Below are 19,694 nucleotides of genomic sequence, written 5' to 3'. Positions count from 1 at the left end.
GTAGTTTCTCAAAGACAAATGAAGAATATATACGATTATTTAAAACAAAAGTATCAAGCTTGGTTGCCTTTAATTATGAAAACAGGCAACATTACAATAATGCGACCAACACCATCAACATCACAAATGATGAGTGGACGAAGTTTATAAATGTCTAATGCTTAAGTTTTTCATTGTGTTATTTCAGTACTTTTCATTAACTATTCCACTATAATAAGAATTATTTGTTACCTAAATACAGGCGCATCCTAAAGCAAAGAGTTTAAGACTTGCACCATTACCATATCCTAACCTTTGAAGAGCACTATTTGATGGAACCACTGCTACAGAGTTCATTCTTGGGGACCTAGTTCCCAAGATCCAAATCCTGGCACTAGTTCATTTTCTTCAACTGTTCGAAATGCGGTACAAATGACATAGAAGATATTTTGTTTGGTGATGAAGACGAATATTTTGCCCCTACTACATAGACTCAGTCTAATGATTCCAACCGTCAGTCTCGAGAAGAAAAGCCTAAAAAGAAAAAGAAAAAAAATTCAACCTTCTTCTAGTGATAATAATTTAGTAGAAGAGATGTCGGCTGCTCTGAAGTTTATGATAAAAAATAATAGTGGACCTTCAGTTACAGATTGCATTGCTAAATTGCATGAACTTGGATGGGATAAGGAAGACAGCTTATATGTTTCAGCTGTTGTAATCTTTGGTAGTTGTGCATGACATAGAGAAGCTTGGGTGGCGCTCCCTAAGGATAATGTGGGAGTTCTGAAAGCGTGGATTAAAAGAATTGGACGAAATATGGGATTTGAATTTTAACTCGCTTGCAATGGATTATTTATCAAATTTTAAGAATTTAGTAGTATTTTATTTATTTATGATTGGGGATTTGTTTGAAGTTTCGTAAGTCATTATAAGCTTTTTATGCTGTTAGTTTCATTTTTTAGTAACGATAGACTTGTTTAGTTGCTACGTTTTCAATAATGATAGACTTGTTTTACATTTACCTTGTCAATTGGTTTCGCTTTATGATTCAATATTTTGCTTATAAAATGCACATACGCAAATATTGTACTGTTTATTTATTGTTGACATGTCAAATATGGAAATGTACGAGATTATGATATTGATGATGATCTATTGGTACACACAAATTCGACCGAAATATTTGATGCGTGTACCAAGAAACATAGATAACAATTCAGCATTGTCAGGACATGCTTACACGTTAGAGCTATTGTCTGGATCAGACACACAGTGTATTGAATTAATGTGCATGTCCCGTGTTGCATATATTCGTTTGAGCATGCATTTTAGACAATGAGGGTGGCTACATGATAGTAAACATGTATCAGTAGAAGAAAAAATGGCAATGTTCTTGCAAATTATTGGGCATAATAAGCGTCTTCGAGTAGTGAAGCGTAGATTTCAACACTCTTCACAAACAATTCATGTGCATTTTCACGAAGTGTTGAGTGCAATGATGAATATGGCAAGGGATATAATAGTACCTATTAGCCGTATATTTATTAACATATATATTATAGATAAATATTGTATTATTGGTATGTATATCTTTTAGTTCCCTTATGTAAAGGGTTAAGGTTTTCACACATGTAATATATATATCACAATAAACGTGAGAGACATTCATTCTCTATTCTCTCCAAATATTCACCTTCTATCATGGTATCAAGCCAAAAACCCTAAGCCGCCGTTTCTCTTCTTCTTCAATTTTTTTTCTTCTTTCTCGTTCTTTCTTCTTCTCTTCATCCACCATGACCAACGAAACACCAACACCGACCACGATTTCCAACCATTTTCATCTTGCTCATGTTATATCTAACATCAAAACTCTTATCCCTGTCACACTGGATATTAAAAATCCGAATTATAAAAAATGGAGCCACTTCTTCACCATCACCGCATGCCGTTTCTGTCTCACAGATCTGCTTCTCGGAAAAGAAAAGCCTGCCAACATCTCTGCCGATGAGTGGCAACGCGCGGATTACCTCCTCCAATCTTGGATCTATGACACCATAACCGAGGACCTCTCAAGCATGGTTCTCTCCAAAACCGGATTGGCTCATGATCTGTGGAAGGCCCTCGCCTCTCTCTTTACAGACAACGAAGACTATCGGGTCATCGAACTCGAAGAACAGTTCAAGTCCATAAAGAAAGGATCTCTCTCGATCCATGATTATTGTCAACTTCTCAAAACCACTGCCGACAACTTGGCAGATGTCGGCAACCCCGTGTCAGACAAGCAACTCGTCCTCCAAACCCTCCACGGTCTACCAAAAAATTACGGGGCCATTATCAATCTAATCTCATTCCAAACTCTGTTGCCATCTTTTCTCCAAACCCGTTCACTACTTCAAATGGAAGAACATCGCATTGCTGAACCGGAGCAGACCCCTACTGTTCTCTACGCATCTCGTCCCAACAGTTCCAACAGTTGGCCCAACACTCCCAGTAATTATCGAGGTGGTGGTTCTTGGCGCAATCAGCAAGGTGGCGGTCGCACAAACCGTCGTGGTGGTCGTGGTCAGTCACGACATCCGATGCAACACTACGGTTATAATCAATTTCATAACCAATCGCAACCTTGGCGGGCCCCTTATACACCTTAGACATCATCATCAATTCTTAGACCCCCCCCCCCCCCCCCACCCAAGCTCACCTGGTCCTTATCATGCTCCTACAGCTCATGCTTATTTCGTTGGGCAGCAAGATCCGACACCTGACCACTCCTCCACTGCCTAAAATTATCCTCCTCAACAACACGTGAACTGTTCCAACAGTTCATCGAACAGTGGTCCCCTACAGCCAACAGATCTTGCCACTCATCTCAACACATTGACTCTTCAGTCATCGAGCGAACCTTAGTGGTTTATGTACACATGCGTCTCATCTCACATGGCACCTCACTCATGTAATTTCTATTTTATTTTTAATCCTAGTAATGATTTCCCCAAGCATGTCATCGTTGGTAATGGCTCCACCGTTCCTATCCTTAAAATTGGCCACACCATCCTACCCTCTACCCCGTTTCGTCTAACCAATGTCTATGTTACTCCTCAAATCATTAAGAACCTTGTGTCTGTCCGAAAATTCACTAGAGATAATTCATGTTCAGTTGAATTGACCCTTATGGCTTTTCTGTGAAGGACCTCCAGACCAGAGCAGTCATCCTCAGGTGTAATAGCTCCGGTGATTTATACCCTATTGGCGCCCCTTCTCCCTGCCAATCCGCAACCGCCCTCCTTGCTCACACTACACCTGTCTCTTCAACTACATGGCATCGTCGTCTCGGCCACCTGGGAAACCCTGTCATGTCTCGTCTTTTTACTTCCAACTTTATTTCTAGTATCAAAGACCCACGGGAGTCTCTTTGTAATGCTTGTCAATTAGGCAAATATTCTCGCTTACCTTTCGTTACTAATAATTCTATTACCGTTGCACCTTTTGAAATTATTCATGCTGATTTATGGACCTCTCCTATTTCTAGTATTTCTGGTTTCAAATTACCTCGTGTTAATAGATGATTTCACCCACTATACATGGACTTTCCCCATACACTATAAATCTGATGTTTTTTCACTGTTCCAACAGTTTCACAAACTTATACAAACCCAATTTCAGCACCCCATTAAAGCTTTACAATGCGATAATGGACGTGAATTCAAAAATACCGATTTTCAAACATACTTTGCCAAACACGGTATCTTACACCGTTTCTCATGTCCCCACTCTTCACCTCAAAACGGACATGCCGAACGCATGATCCGCACCATCACAAACATGATCCGCTCACTTCTCTTTCAAGCTTCCCTCTCCCCCACCTATTGGGTCGAAGCCCTTCATACGGCTACACATCTCATCAACATCCTCCCTACCAAATCCAGACAAACTCGCACGCCACATGAATCCCTATACAAATCAAAACCCACCTACTCTCACCTTCGTGTCTTCAGTTGTCTCTGTTATCCTAATTTAACCGCCACCACCCCTCACAAACTCGCCCATCGCTCTATTCCTTGTGTCTACCTTGGTCACCCCACATCGCACAAAGGCTATCGTTGCCTCGATCGGTCAACCGGTCGAATCATTATCTCCCGTCATGTGATCTTTGATGAAACTCGTTTTCCATTTGCTGAATCCACCGACTCATCACACAACTCCCCCACCTCTAATATGACAGAACCCCTGCACCCACTTCTCCTTCTTCCCCAGCCTAAACCAGTCCCACCTACTGTTTTACACAACTGTCCCAACAGTTCGTCCAACAACATTACAGAACCACCAACTGTCTCATCCAACTGTCCCAACAGTTCGTCCGACAGTCCTCCCTCAACTCCACCCATGCCCCTCAACTCGGCTGAACCTCCACACCCAGCAGAACCACAACCTCCCCCTCCCGCTTCCTCACCCCCACCCAACCATCCTATGCTGACACGCAACAAGGCCGGTATTCACAAGCCCAAAATCCCCTTTTATCTTACCGTGTTTATCTCATCCCCAACTCCCACTACATATCGCCATGCCCTCCTTGATCCAAACTGGCGTATGACCATGCTTGAGAAATATACTGCTTTGATTAAAAAAATAACACATGGGATATTGTGCCCCGCCCCTCTTCTACTAATGTTATCAGTGGCAAGTGGTTATATAAGCAGAAATTGAAGGCTGGTGGTTCATTAGAACGGTATAAAGCACGATGGGTTGTTCGCGCCCTGGTATTGATTTCGAAGAAACATTCAGTCCGGTGGTCAAACCAGCAACTGTTCGGACAGTTCTCAGCATTGCCACCTCTCACTCTTGGCCGGTCCATCAACTCGACGTTAAGAATGCATTCATCCACGGCAATCTCTCTGAAACAGTGTACTGCGAACAACCACCTGGCTTTGTCGACCCTACTCGTCCCACTCATGTATGTCGTCTTCGAAAGGCTCTTTATGGTCTCAAATAGGCACCACGTGCGTGGTACAAGAGATTTGCCGGCTACATCACCTCTCTTGGATTTATCGAGTGCAAATCGGACACCTCCATCTTTGTGTATCGCACTGGCTCTACAGTTGCCTACCTCCTATTGTACGTTGACGACATAGTTCTGATAGCTTCTAGCGCAGCCACTCTTCAGTCCATCATTACCAAACTCCACCAAGAATTTGCTATGAAGGACCTCGGCCCCCTACACTACTTCCTTGGCATATCTGTTACACGCTCGTCCGAAGGGATGGTCCTCTCTCAACGTAAATATGCCGAGGAGATCCTTGAACGTGCTAAGATGAATTCATGCAACCCGTGCCTCACCCCAGGAGATACCAAAACAAAGCTTTCTGCCAACTCTGGCCCCTCTGTCGCCGACCCTTCTCTCTACCGGAGTCTTGCCGGCGCTCTTCAAAATCTCACTTTCACACGGCCAGACATCTCTTATGCAGTGCAACAAATATTTCCTTTCATGCATGATCCAAAAGAAACTCACATGGCAGCCCTCAAAAGAATCTTGCGATATATTCGGGGCACTCTTGACTACACGCTTCACTTCTACCGCTCTAGAGACATGTCTCTTATTGCGTACTCTGATGCCGATTGGGGTGGATGCCCCGACACTCGTCGATCCACCTCGGGCTATTGTGTCTTTCTAGGCGACAACCTTATCTCTTGGTCCTCTAAACGGCAAGTGGCAATTTCTCGCTCAAGTGCGGAGGCCGAATACCGGGCTGTAGCTAATGTCGTTGCTGAAACGACATGGGTGCGTAACCTCCTGACCGAACTATTTTGTCCACCGACGAAAGCAACCATTATCTATTGCGACAATATTAGTGCTGTCTATCTGTCCAGCAACCCGGTTCAACATGCGTGCACCAAACACGTAGAACTTGACATACACTTTATCCAGGACAAAGTCGCTTTGAGACATGTTCGTGTCCTCCACGTCCCCTCCACACATCAGTTCGCTGACGTCTTCACCAAAGGACTTCCGGCCCCTCTCTTTCGAGAATTCATCTCCAGTCTGCATGTTCGCCCATCTCCCGTTTCGACTGCGGGGGTATATTAGCCTTATATTTATTAACATATATAAATTATAGATAAATATTGTATTATTGGTATGTATATCTTCTAGTTCGCTTGTGTAAAGGGTTAGGGTTTTCACACATGTAATATATATATATCACAATAAACGTGAGAGACATTCATTCTCTCTTCTCTCCAAATATTCACCTTCTATCAGTACCTACAACATTTGATCTGAATCCAAATATTTCGGCAAATTTTAGGAGGTTAACCGAATTTTTAAGGTAGATATTGCATCATTTCATTTTTTTCGGTAATTATTTAATTCTCTTCTTGTTTTCGTAACTTTTTTTTTAATTTAAATACAGGGAGCAGTTGGTGCACTTGATGGAACACTATTACATGCCATTGTTCCAATTTCAAACCAAACCATGTATAGGGTTAGAGGAAAGGGAGAATGCTTTCAAAATGCTGGTATTACTTTAAATTCAAATTAAATTCCAATTATTTATACGTTGAATCTGGTGTTGTTTTAATTTTATAATGATTACAGGTAAATACTATCTTTGTGATGATGCATACACGCATACTAGAGGATTTATGGCTCCGTATCGTAATGTGAGATATTGGTTAGGAGACTATCGTCGTAGGCGTGCTTTGACTAAAGAAGAAAAATTTAACCATGCTCATGCTCAATTAAGGAATGTCATTGAACGATCTTATGGAGTTCTGAAAAATAGATTTCTGATATTAGAAAAGATGGCGCCTTTCTCGTTGGATGTGCAGAGAAATATAGTGATTGCTTGTTTTGTGGTGCATAATTTTATAAGAAAAGAGCGTATTAATGATAATTTTTTTGAAGAGCTTGATCAACCTAATATGCCTCTTGATGGTGCGAATGAGGGTGGACAAGACCATGAGAATGATGGTACAACTACCGGTCCATGATGGGGGGAAGAAGATATGCAATATATGGCAAATGTGCGCGATGAAATAGCAACCAGGTTGATGCATTGAGAGATCAATTATAACTTATTGTAAGCGACTTTAACATTTTATGTCAATTTCAGCGACTTTAATTTATATTAATATTTTAGCTACTTATATCTCTGAATGTTATATTTATTAATTATTGGAATTTTATATTTTAAATTTATATTTTATTTATGTTAAATATTTTAAAGTTATTCTATCCCAAGATGTTTAATGTCCGATAAATTTTATAGTTTATTGATAAAGTATATTATGCTTAAAATTTGTGTTTATACATATATTTGTTTTTTGCCAATATTTTATTCCATTAAACTCGAGAAGAGAAGGGGGCTAATTAAAATTTTATACATATAGGTTAATCAAATTTGATTAAAAAAAATTAAAATGCCAGCACTTAAATAAGGGTATAATAGGAAAACAACATTATTCAAATGGCACTGATATTCAATTATCAAATGGACTTAATTGTTCAACATTCAGAATTCAGACACAACTCTTAGCTATTCAGACACAAATTCAGCATTCAACTTTCAGCACTTAATCCTATCAAACAGGCCCTTAGTATCTATTAATGTTATCAAAACTTTTCCAAAACAATTCCAAAAGTTTATACCTAGTTTAAATATGATTTGATTGATACAGTCTAATATCGTCTTCACTAAAAAAACAAATAAAAACCACTTTACTTACAATTAATCATGAAGAAATAATTATATAATGTGAAAAACAAATATAGCTTAACAAAATCAAATAGATTAATTGTATCAGTTTGAAAAATTAAATTCTCTTAAATTATTCCATCCAAAATAGTCAAATTTAAAAGCAATATTTATTTATATGTCAAAAAAAAAACTTGTTGAAAAAATTTCCAAAAGCTTGTTCAGCAATACTCTTATTTGGATTAGTCAACCATTATTCATATAGCTTCCAAAGCAATCTATAGCTTTAAAAAAAAAAAAAAAAAAAAAAAAAAAGCTACTCACATTAAATACTATAGAACCAAACTCAATTATTCAATAACACACCTAAATCTTGATTGATCCTTCCCAACATGAAAACCAATATCAGAGTCTTGAGAAGAAGAGCGCATTCATCTGCTCAAATTGTTAATTCCATCGACGATCTCTTGATCGAGATATTTCTCCGCCTCCCGATTAAATCACTCGTTCGTATCAAACTAGTATCCAAACGCTGGCATTCCCTCGTAACCGAACCGCGGTTCTGCCTCATGCATGCGTAACACGAATCCCAATCCGGCCGTTGGCCTCTTCTTGCTTTCTCCCACCGTCAGCATTTCGTATGATTACGTTCCCTTATCGATCAACAAATCGAGCAATCCACCGTTTCGAAAGCTGGATTTCGACGACGAGCCATGTGGCGTTAGGATTCTGCAATCATGCAACGGGCTCTTGCTCTGCTGCAGTAACTCGGCCCGTGAATGTAGTAAGAGATATTACGTCTATAATCCCACCACCAAGAAATTCTCGACGCTTCCGAAATTGAACGGAGTCGGTGGGATTTCAAAGAGAATGTGTGGGATGAATTTGGCTTTCGATCCTGCAAAGTCTCCTCTTTATAAAGTCGTTTGTGTCCGACGATTGCAATCGGACTCGGGCGAGTACCGATACCAGTTTGCGGTTTACTCGTCCGAGAAAGGCCCGTGGAGGAAATGGGGCGACCCGTATACGGCCGAAGTCGGTTTCGAGAGAGGGGTGTATTGGAACGGAGCCATCCACTGGATCAGCAACGGGACCGCGAATTCTTGCTATTTCGATCTCGAGCGCCGGGCGCTCGAGATAATGCCGATGCCGCCAATCCCGGACGAATGGGATTGGAGGAGCAACTCCTACTTCGGTGAGTCGTGCGGCCACTTGCACTACGTGGAGTTCTTCGGGGCGCAAATCAAGTTCGATGTGCACGAGATGAAGATGGATCATTCGGAGTGGTTTGTCAAGTATCGGGTTGATCTTTCGCGCGTTGTTGATGCTTATCCCGAAATGATCCGCGATTATTTTGATCCGATGGATTGGTACTACTATGCGTTCACGATATTTACTCTCGTTCGCGGTGAGAGGGAGGAGGATTCGTTCTTGGCTTTGCATATACCGGGGAAAGTCGTGCGATACAATCTCGTTTGCAAGACTTTCGAGACGATGCACGAGTTCGAGTTCGAGGGCGGTGAAAGTGAAGGTTCTTTGAGGTTTCCGAGTGCTAATGGATTTCAATACATTGAGTCACTATGTTGTGTCTAGTTCTTCATGCTTTGCTATATGTATGTATTTTGTATGCTTTGCTATGTATGTATGTAGGGGTGCAAGTTGGAACGGATTTTCCAACTTCCGCCGGTTCCGATCCGAAAAGTTCCGATTTTGGAACAACTTTTGTCATTCCGACTTCCGAAATTCCGATTTCCGAAATTTTCCGATTTTTTTGGATTGGAATTGGAATTATATAAAATAAATTTGGAATTTCCGATTTCCGATCCGATTTAATTCCGAAATTAATTCCGAAAAATTCCGATTTTTTTCCGAAAAATACACCTATAAATAGTATATATTATATAATACTTATTTTCCGAAAAATACATCTATAAGTTTTGTATTAGGATTTAGACATAATGAATTGTTGTTAGAAATTTTATTGGATATTATGCTGTGTTTATATTTATTTATTTTTTTGAACTGAAATTTAGTAGTTATTAGTTTTACTTTTATCGACGTGGATGCTCTTATTTTCGAAAAATTATGAACATTTTAGAAAATTTCGGCTAAGTTTTGAAATTTTAAAGCTTATGTGATTTCCGATTTTTTTCCGAAATTCCGAAATTTCCGGGCCTTTTGGAATTGGAATGAATTTTTAGATTCCGAAAATTTTGAAATTGGAATTGGAATTGATTTTGTACTTCCGAATTTTTTTGGAAATTTTCCGAAAAGGCTAATTCCGATCCGATCCATCCGACTTTCAGCCCTATATGTATGTATCTCCCAAATTCATTATTTATTGTAAATTGTAATGGTCAACGTGTGTAATTTGTTTTTCTTCAAGGTACAATTAAACAAAATTGAATCGAAAAGTATTCAATCCTTTTTTTTTCTTCTTCTTTTCTTTACCTACCTAAAATATGGGGTAAATTAGAAAAAGCCCCCTGAACTTAGGCTAAATAACTAAAACACCCCCACCTATCCGTAATAACCAAAACCCCTTTCTAATTCACTATTGATCGATTCTTTTAACAGAAAATGTGTACAGTCTATTATACCTTCTGTTTATTAATAGGTGAAAAATAAGAGAAAATATCTGAAATTGCATAAAGTTTATTCCCGGGAATAAAAAAAATCCATGAAAGTCACACTGCAAGGGGTTGGTGTAAGACGGAAACAAACTTCAAGGGGTTTTCGGTAATTAAGAATAGGTGGGGGCATTGTTCATTATTTAGCCTAAGTTCAGGGAGTTCTTCGTAATTTACCCTAAACTATATAGCACATTGTAATTATATATGTGGTTTTCGGGGAAAAAAAAATAAAAATCGAATATTATATTCGCCATTCCCTCCTCCCCTCATTTCATTTTCTTCCCCCTCGACATTTCTCTAAATATTTATCCATCTCTCTGCCTCTTGCTTTGCTCAAATGGCGGGTTAATCTTTTGTTTGGCGGGAATACAATCATTTAATCGATCAATCGACGAGGAAAAGGTAGGGTTTCTTTGTTTATTTCTGAAAAAGGGGATCTTGCACATACCCTTCTGCTTTCAATCATTTATATATGATCAAGTGAAGAAATATTGCCAGTATAGCGAGTCGATGTGATTAGGGTTTATGAATTGATTAGGGATTTCAAATTCAGTAGTGCAATTTGGTTGTTCGTATAAAATAATTGCTAGTTATCAACTATTTTGTGTTTTTTTTTTCTTTTTTACCCCCCTCTATATAATTTTGCTGCTTTTGTCACACATGAATTTTGTGAAATTTGATTAGATTAACTTTTAACAGTAAAAAAATTATTAATATTAATATTAACACAACTCTACATTTTATCTGGAAATGCTTTGTTACTTTGATTTTATAAAGATTATAGTTTTTTTTTTTTTTTTTTTTTTCGCAATTATGTACATAAATGTGTAATGCAAGACTAAAACAGGGTGTTAAAGATATGTTTTCTGATCATAGCGTAAAGTAATTTATTTTAATTTTAAGAAAACTAAAAACAATAATTGCATTTAAATACAATGAAAAAGTGAATTATGAGGGGGAAAGAGGAAAACACATAATTAATTTTTTTTGAAAACGACACCTAAGTTATAAAACAATAAATTTTGGAGGTTTTCATTTGGTCTAATAATTAATTATTTTTGCTTTTGACAATGAATAGAAGAGACAAATCGTTAGGAATGAAGCTTTGTGCGACGCCGTAACTTTCGTCAATGATGATTGGTTGGTTGTCATAGCAGACATACTTTTCAATTTCAACTGTTGAAATTAATAATTTAACAATAGTAAAAAAGAGAAACAATCAATTATTCTTTGGCAATTTAATGCTTTGTATTGTCGTGGTATGATTTAGATTAGGATTGCGGTTTCTCTTCGTGGTATTCTTTTTTATAAATTTTAGGGCTGATCTTTTTGTTTTTTCTTTTTTTGTCTCTTAACGGTTTGTGGGTGATGCAGAAATGGAGAATTCGTATACAGAAGATTTGTGCGGCTTAGAGCCGAACGGAGATGGAAGAATTGATGATCCGGCATCGACGAGCTCATCGTACAAATTATTCGACCGTCGGACTAGTGTTCATCAAATGGTGGGTGGTGGAAAAGGTATATATATGTATACTCGATCGATGAAATTATTTTCTGAAATTTGATTTAGTTTTGAAGTGCAGTTGTTGGAATAGTCTACCACGTCCAACACCTCGTTTAGTTTTTTATTTTCTTTTTTTGCAGTTACGCTACAGATTTTAGCTATTTGTACTGAATATATATCATGATACAATTGTTTTTTGGTAGAAAGGGTTTTAGAATAATCTTAGTTTATATTTGTAATGAAATGTGTTCTCACGCATTTCACTGCATTGTTGAGTATAGATAATGACTGATTTAGCAGAAATTTGTATGTATATATATATATATATATATATATATATATATATATATATATATATGTTTGTGTTTTATTAGGAAGCTAAACATCAATCACCTGCATAACAGAGATAATTGTTGTAAATTATCCAATGACTTAATGGCCATCTTTATTGCAAAAGCGAGCACATTTTTTCCTAGAAACCCGAGCTTATGAATGTCAAAGTAGAATGGATATATGAGACTGGTTTCAGAATTTACATGGAGGAAGGGTACTTTGGTAAAATGTTAAGGACCCATCGAAGAATTGGTTGAAGTGATTCTTTGTTTTGTATATTGGATATCACCTGTATAGCAGATTCAGATTCTGCAACACTGATGCGTAGACTGATTTGTAATGTATAATATAAGCTATTATACTGTCAACTTTGATGCGGTTGCGTTTTAAAAAAAAAATGCAATATGGCATAAGAAAATTATGTTCTGAAGAAGAAACCGCCTGTAATCTACGACACACTGCATATTCTATTGAATTGCTGACATTTCCTTAATGAATTTTTCTGTTTCTGTAACCGTAGCAGCACTCGAAGATTTATATAATGTGAAGGAATATTTTTTTTCTTCTTAAAATACCCCGTTCACTGATCTTACGACTCATGTTTTTTAGCTGCTGATGTCATACTGTGGAGGCGGCGTTGGGTTTCGTGTGGAATAGTTGTTGTTTCCACTTTTTCATGGCTGTTAATTGAACGCTCAGGGATATCATTCTTATCCCTCTGTTCAGACGTGTTGCTGGTTTTAGTTGTTCTGCTGTTTCTGCGGGCGAACTATGCTGTATATAGAAGCAAGTGCGATATTCTACCTCTGATATGTCCTAAATTTCAAATTTTCTCGGGTCCTAATTAGAAACAATCTAACATATTTTTTGTTCACAGACAACTTGAAAATCTACCAGAACTACTTCTATCAGAAGAAATGGTAAACAATGCTGCAGCATCGTTTCGTGTCAAAGTTAATTACATGCTGCTTATGGCTCATGACATTACTCTTGGCAAAGATTTCCGACTTTTTTTCAAGGTTAGTGAAAATTGATGTACGAGATTGAAAACGTACTTTTTTTTTTAAAAGTCAATTGATACTACACAAAGAAGTCTAATCAAGATGCAATTTTTAGCCTACGTTTTTCCCACTAGTTGGTAAAAAAGACGTTATCCGTTATCAGTTCCATCAAATTGCAGTGGCATGCCGAGAAAATAGATAAATACCATTGCTGCTATATTTTCCTTGTATTCTATTTAGTTCTTTTAAATTGTAGAGGATTTCATTCTTAAACATTACCATTTTAATGAATTTTGGTTATGAATAACTATGGCATATCTAATTTGTTGTTGCATTAAGTTCAAATTCTTTGAACTTATTGACATATATTAATACGATATAGTTTTGTATTTTCGAGGCCCATTTTCAGTATATCTTCCATTAGCCGTTTAATACCCGAATCCCTTATCTTGTGAAATTTTGGCACTTTTGCCGTGTGACACTCGCGAAACGACAAAAAAACATCCGAACTACTGTTTTACTAGGAATGGATTGTGTGTGTTTCACAAGTAGCCATCAAAGTTGATCTGTTACATATTTTATCGAACAAAGAAATGCGTATGCATCTTTGCGCTATTGTCGTATTATTCCATCGAGTTCACAGTCTTTGTGAAATTTGCAGGTTGTGATTGCTTTGTGGCTATTGTCCGTGATTGGTAGCTTGATATCTTTCTTCACGCTCGCGTATATAGGTATTGCTTTTTTTTTTTTCACAATCTTTTTACTTGTATAATTTCTTTACATTATTTTATTTTTTGTGAGCAGGGATCATTATTTCTGTTACGGTACCAGCTTTGTACAACAGATTTGAAGACCAAGTAGATTGGTGTGCCGGGGTTATTCATCGGAAGTTTTCGAAGCATTATAAGATTGTGGACGAAAGTTTGCACAGCAGATTACCTAGGACTCTGATCAAAGATAAAGATTCTTGATTTCCTTGTCCAGATTACACGATTGACCAAAGAAGTTAGGGGTTTGATTGTCTGTTTCGCTTCATTGTTGTGAGTAATTTCATTTTTGTTTCACCGTAGAATCAGACGATCAAGCGTGTAAAAGAAAAGTTGTATCATAATCTGTGAGTAAAAGTGTTTTATGGTTTAATAGTTTCACCATTGTACCTGTTACGTTATTGCGTTTTGTAACTTATTTTCAGACATTCGGACCGACATATATTCAGACCAAATGCAGATTTTGGTGGGGTTTTCGTGTTTGGATGTACCTTGGATGTACCCCGAGAAAATACAAATTTAAACAAAAAAAGGGGTAAATTTATAGTTCTCACTCTAAATTTTGTGTTTTTCTATCAAAAGATAAAGTTATATTTCTACTACAAAATAAACAGTCAAGTAGCAGTGTTTTGTAGGGGTGTGTGCGGGTTATAACTGCGCCCGTCAACCAACGATTCTTGATTTAAATAAAAGAATCAAACTTGTGGGTTTTCGAGAGGTTTATGATCGGCAGGTCCACAGCGGGTTTATAGTATAACCCAACAAACATTCACGGGTCGAAACCCATCATAATTAAAACATGTTATTTTTTTAAATAATTTATAAGTTTTTCGCGAAACTATTTAGAAATTAAAATGAATGACCAAACGTAGAATCTTATATTGAAACTAACGTGAATAATATCAATGATAAATGTCAAGAGTAAATCAAAATTAATACTTTCCAACCATAAATTCATTAAAAAGAGTAAATAAATTCAAAGTTTTGTAAGACAAGATTTAAAATAAAATAGATAACTATAGACAAAACGAGACGATATAGTCGTTATAGATATGAGTTTTGACATGTAAGAGATATTTTATTCATGTATTATATATTATTAATTTATTATACTACATAATATAAACAAAACGACACTGTTTTGTATGGCGGGCCGGGGGAGTTTCACAGGTACTAAAAAAATTTGAACCCGTCTTAGACCCAAACCCGCGGATCTTCTCCATTTCAGGACCTAATCCTATTAATGGATCTATTCGTCCGGTCTTAGTTGAACGGTTTTTATCGAATTTGACGGGTTCAACGGGTTGATGGGTCCGACTTGCTCACCCCTAAAAGAGAGTTAGCGAGTCCAAATATTTGGACTGCCAAATCTGCGCCCATCAAATATGCGACTAGCAATCGTTTTGGTTCTTTTTTTTTTTTTTTTTTTTTTTTTGAAAGGGATTAGTTGAATTTTAATTTGTTAACATCACTTACTTGGGTAGTCGCTTCATAGCTCTTGAAAAGCCATTTAAATTTTCTATCAATGTCATTTAAACAAAAAAAAACAAAAAACATAAATACAAATTAAATGACAATTTAAATGCCAACTAAAATGATATTAAAACTTATAATAAAATCCACAAACTTATTATAATACATGCTTTTTCTGATGGCTTCATCCAATAATATAACCACCATTCAAGCTTTTATTCAAGAAAAGAAAAGAAAAGAAAAAACGAAAAATAAATCAAGAAAATAAAAAATACATCTCCTCGGCTTGTGGGTTCTAAGCGGGCGCAAACTTGCCGCCACAGCTTCCACAACCTCTCACACACATCCTAAATATAAATATAAAATTATAAAAAAAAAAAATCCTTTTTCTTCTTCTTTATAGTAATTAATTATATATAAATTTGAAATTGGTGTAATAGCCCAAAAAATGCAACTTCAAAATTGCACCCCTTCAAATGTTTGTCCAAATTGCCAATTGGCGGGAGCTACATTGTAGCTAGTAACGGTCCTTCCATCACTAGTGGTCACTTGAAAAGATAGGCTTTGACCATTCATATACGAATTGCTCTGCCAATTTTGACCCCAATTTCTCGACAGCGATTGCCACCCGGTTTTCGACCCCTTGATCGACACGCTGTGTACATCTCCTGCACCGGCAACGTTCGTCACCAATACTAGGTTGAAGTACGAGTGCCCGTTTATCGTGAACCTAATTCCTCCCTTCTTTTTGCACGGTACCCTATAAAAAAATAAAATAAGCTTTTTGTTTAGGACAAGTACTTATATCAAATTGAAATAGATGATCCCGTTTTATTCAAACATACGAGCATCTGTAAAGTCAGATTTTGTAGATGTTACGTCGAGTGAAATACACCAAATAAGATAATATTTATCGTACTTAGAAATATAATCACAGTATCACACAAACATACAAGGGCATAACCGTAATTTCTTGGTGTGAACGCTCCTCCCAAATTTTAGGGGTGTTCACATACAATAGCACAACAAAGAAAATTATGTAAACGTTTTAGTTATAATAAATATATTAATCTCTCAAATTTAGAGATAAAAAAAAATATAGGTGGACTATGTGAGATGAGCGGGATGCGATAAACTATGAAAATTGACTCGAGCACGGGTTTGATTAGAAGAAAAAAAATGATAAAATATATGCGTGTAGTACGATCAATTACTATTGAATGTACTTCATCGAGTGTAGTATCTGATTATTGAATAAAGTGACATATGTTACCTTCTGAAAGAAACGGGGACAATCCCGGCGCGATATTGGGCAATTTGCACGAAGGCGGGCTGGGCCAAATCAAAGTGCTGACGTGGAGGGTTGCACCACCCGCCATTGTTGTTGGGTAGAGAAGGGTTAGGCGGGCAGAAATTGGTGGCGGTCACCATTATGCTGCCCGAAAGACACGATTTCGGGTTGGAAGAGCACCGGAGCTCGAAGCAAGCTCCGCAGCTCATCCCATTGTTGAACAGAGCAGTACTAAGCGCTGCCGTGTTTGTACCGTACCCTTGGCTGTACAAATTGCCATACCCACAAGCCCCTCCTGAAAAATATTAGCACCCCACTAATTAAAACAAAAGAATTTTTTTTTTCAATAAATCTTACAAACTCCATATACATATGCCAAATTACGACCACCTCTAAGGTATGGCCAAATTATGAAAAAACCCATTTTATTTGGGTAATTACAGTCATTCCTCATTTTAAATATTTTTACATAAAATTAATGTAATTCGGTTATTTACCGAACCAAATCGTATATTCAGTTCGGTAAACTGTATGAAATGTTGGCGTACTGAAATTGCGGTTCGGTTTTACCGATTTAACATCCCTAAATTTACCTCTGGAGGAGTATTTTAGTAAGATAATACATAATTGAAGGGTGATTGTAATTACCCAAACAGGAGGAATTTTTCGTAATTTGACATCGGTCCCACAAATAAAGAAAATACTCACCCATGGTGCCGGATGCATCACTACCGCCGTAGAAAGTAGCATAAGCACTTTGCCAACCGCCATTGTCACCATAAGTAGCTCTCAGACAGAAGCCAAACAATGACAACAATAGTACTACCTGAGAAACCATAGACAAAGCCATTCACAAATTAATTAACTAGAGAGAGAAAGAAGAGAGAGAGAGAGAGAGGAGGCTAATTTGTATGTACAAAAGATTCAAGTAAGAGGGGTGTATTTATATAGAGAAAAAAACATGTTGGCAAGCAATATTTTTCACAATTGAGAAGCACATGCATTTGTTTCAAGATGAAATACCAACTGCTAATCTCGTAGGCCCTACAAGCACATGCATTTTCTCAACTGTTTTTTTTCTTCTTCTATACAGTATAATTAATTAAATATGATAATCTTTATAAGACCTTTTTTGTGAGTATATATGTTGGATTATTTTTCTTCTTTTCTCCCTTAAATTGCGCCGGGCAGGTATCTGCAAGATTTGCAATTTTGGCCCCATTTGACTATTGCATTTTTCTTTAAATAATTATAATTTTTTTATATGATGTCATTGTATACTATGCTCTACATACAAACATATATACACATGTATGTTGGTGTGTGTGGGGAGTTTTATCTACTTATTTAACCTGCTAAATATATTTAATTTAGCCCACCCAACGAAGTTTGTAAAAGAAAATTTTAGGACATTAAATTGTCACATTTTGTACATTTTGTACATATTGTACTTTTGTTTATGTTCGCTACCGAATGTCAACCAATTTCTGAAAGTGGTCGAAATAAATCAAAATGCATATTTTGAAGCCTAAACTATATAGTCTTCGAAATTCGATATAGGTCATGAGCAAAGCTTACGTGTCTTCAAGTTTCATCGTTCCACTTTACGAAAAGCTGGAATACTAAGTAAATTAATCACAACTTACTTAGTAAAAAGTTTCATCGTTCCAGTTCAACTCTAAGTACAATAAAAAAATACTTGTTTTTCTATTTTTGTAATGAATTGAAGAAACTCGCAATCAATTATATAAGTTCAGTGGGTAAATCTACACTCTTGTATAATAGTTTGCAAATCATGCTATAAACGTAAACCACACTAGACTAACCATATCTGACAAACTCCACATAAAAATTCTTTTTTTTTTTTTCAAACTACTGATTAATGTATAGTAGTAGTTGTTAACTCAGTCAAATGTGCCCAAAGTCAATTTTAAAGAAAAAAATAATTTGTAGAACCTTAATTTGTGGTGTGCAGCATGTGTCAACTAGTTTGGTGAATAATACATTTTTAGATTCGTTTAAACCCATTTTTCTAATTGTTAGGAGTCGGCAATTATTATTAATTATCATATAGTAATTATAAAATTTTAATTTGACAAATAATTATCATACATTAATTATCATTATTTATGATCACCTACTACACCGATTACTATATTTACTATTTCACCACCGGCCACTTTTATAATTCTTCATTTTTAACAATTTTTGGCATACACGTAAGCTCGAAAATCACATGAATGTATTCATACTCGATATAAGATCGATCGTTAAAAGTTTGTTTATGCTTGATTTGTTAACACAATGAACAAAATTTAAATAAACGTTTTATTTCGATGACATGAAATTTTGAACTTGAGCTCGAAAAATAAACACATATATATAAACTTAAGTCATTCGGTTTTATTGCTTTAAAACAGGTTCAAACACAATTTTAACACTCGTGAAAATTCAAATAAAGTTGAACAGTCACATGCTTGACTCGACTCAACTCAGCTCGGCTCGTTTACACTGATGTAGCCAAGTTACCTAATTTGCGCATGTGAAAATAATTAGTTTTGGACAACCGAAGTTTGCTATTGTAATAACTAAAGCACAAAATCAATTTCATGATAGGGAAATTAAAAATAGCTGTCGGTTATCATCATATAAAAAAAATATAAAAGTTAGAAGTATTTTAATTTTACGTAGGACAATGTAGTTATCAATTATCATCAATTCATTATCATCCATGAGGATATAATTGTAATTCGGCCGCCATTTGAAGGGCAGATTTCGTACCCATAATAAACGTGTATCAGACTATGCCTTGAATTTTAGTTTTTTATTATTCTGAAATGCTCTAAATCTGCTTTAAGTTTTATGCCGTTTCGACTTGAAATGCAATTTTGACCTCATTTTAATCTGAATTTTGAGAGAGTAACAACACATCATTTGTATTTCTGTGAATTGACTTTATATTTCAATGTGAATCAGCTAGATTGGATATTAAGCGAGAAACTTATACTTGAGTGAGTTACTCGAT

At 36.5% G+C, this 19,694-nt stretch overlaps 2 protein-coding genes and 1 pseudogene across 5 annotated transcripts in view; 2 read left to right on the top strand and 1 right to left on the bottom strand.

Moving 5' to 3' along the window:
• The window catches only part of LOC105960389 (Reticulon family protein), a 30,697-nt gene extending 16,300 nt beyond the window's left edge, over positions 1–14,397 (top strand). For 2 of the 4 annotated variants that reach the window (XM_088819762.1, XM_088819761.1), the window contains exons 2-6: positions 11,675–11,818; positions 12,747–12,927; positions 13,015–13,156; positions 13,800–13,869; positions 13,943–14,397. In XM_088819762.1, the coding sequence (XP_088675888.1) occupies positions 11,677–11,818; positions 12,747–12,927; positions 13,015–13,156; positions 13,800–13,869; positions 13,943–14,109 (702 nt within the window). In that variant the 5' untranslated portion in view covers positions 11,675–11,676 and the 3' untranslated portion in view covers positions 14,110–14,397. Of the gene's footprint in view, positions 1–10,515; positions 10,703–11,674; positions 11,819–12,746; positions 12,928–13,014; positions 13,157–13,799; positions 13,870–13,942 lie in introns of those variants that run through there. The other 2 variants (XM_088819760.1, XM_088819759.1) reach the window with 2 other exon arrangements.
• LOC148770026 (F-box protein At5g07610-like) lies at positions 7,987–9,310 on the top strand (annotated as a pseudogene).
• Positions 14,398–15,482: 1,085 nt separating the features above from the next.
• Positions 15,483–17,588, bottom strand: LOC105960274 (expansin-A8). Its single transcript, XM_088819758.1, has 3 exons — positions 17,378–17,588; positions 16,652–16,964; positions 15,483–16,138 (listed from the first exon to the last, which is right to left on the bottom strand). The coding sequence occupies exons 1-3, from the start codon at positions 17,517–17,519 to the stop codon at positions 15,835–15,837; spliced, it is 759 nt and encodes a 252-aa protein (XP_088675884.1). The 5' UTR covers positions 17,520–17,588; the 3' UTR covers positions 15,483–15,834.
• Between the last annotated feature and the right edge of the window lie 2,106 nt (positions 17,589–19,694).

The sequence above is a fragment of the Erythranthe guttata genome, chromosome 6 (genome assembly GCF_056151865.1).
Source record: "Erythranthe guttata isolate IM_541 chromosome 6, IM_541, whole genome shotgun sequence".
NCBI classification, from domain to species: Eukaryota; Viridiplantae; Streptophyta; class Magnoliopsida; order Lamiales; family Phrymaceae; genus Erythranthe; species Erythranthe guttata.
The sequence above is the reverse complement of the archived record's forward strand: the minus strand, read 5'-3'. Positions and strand labels throughout refer to the sequence as shown.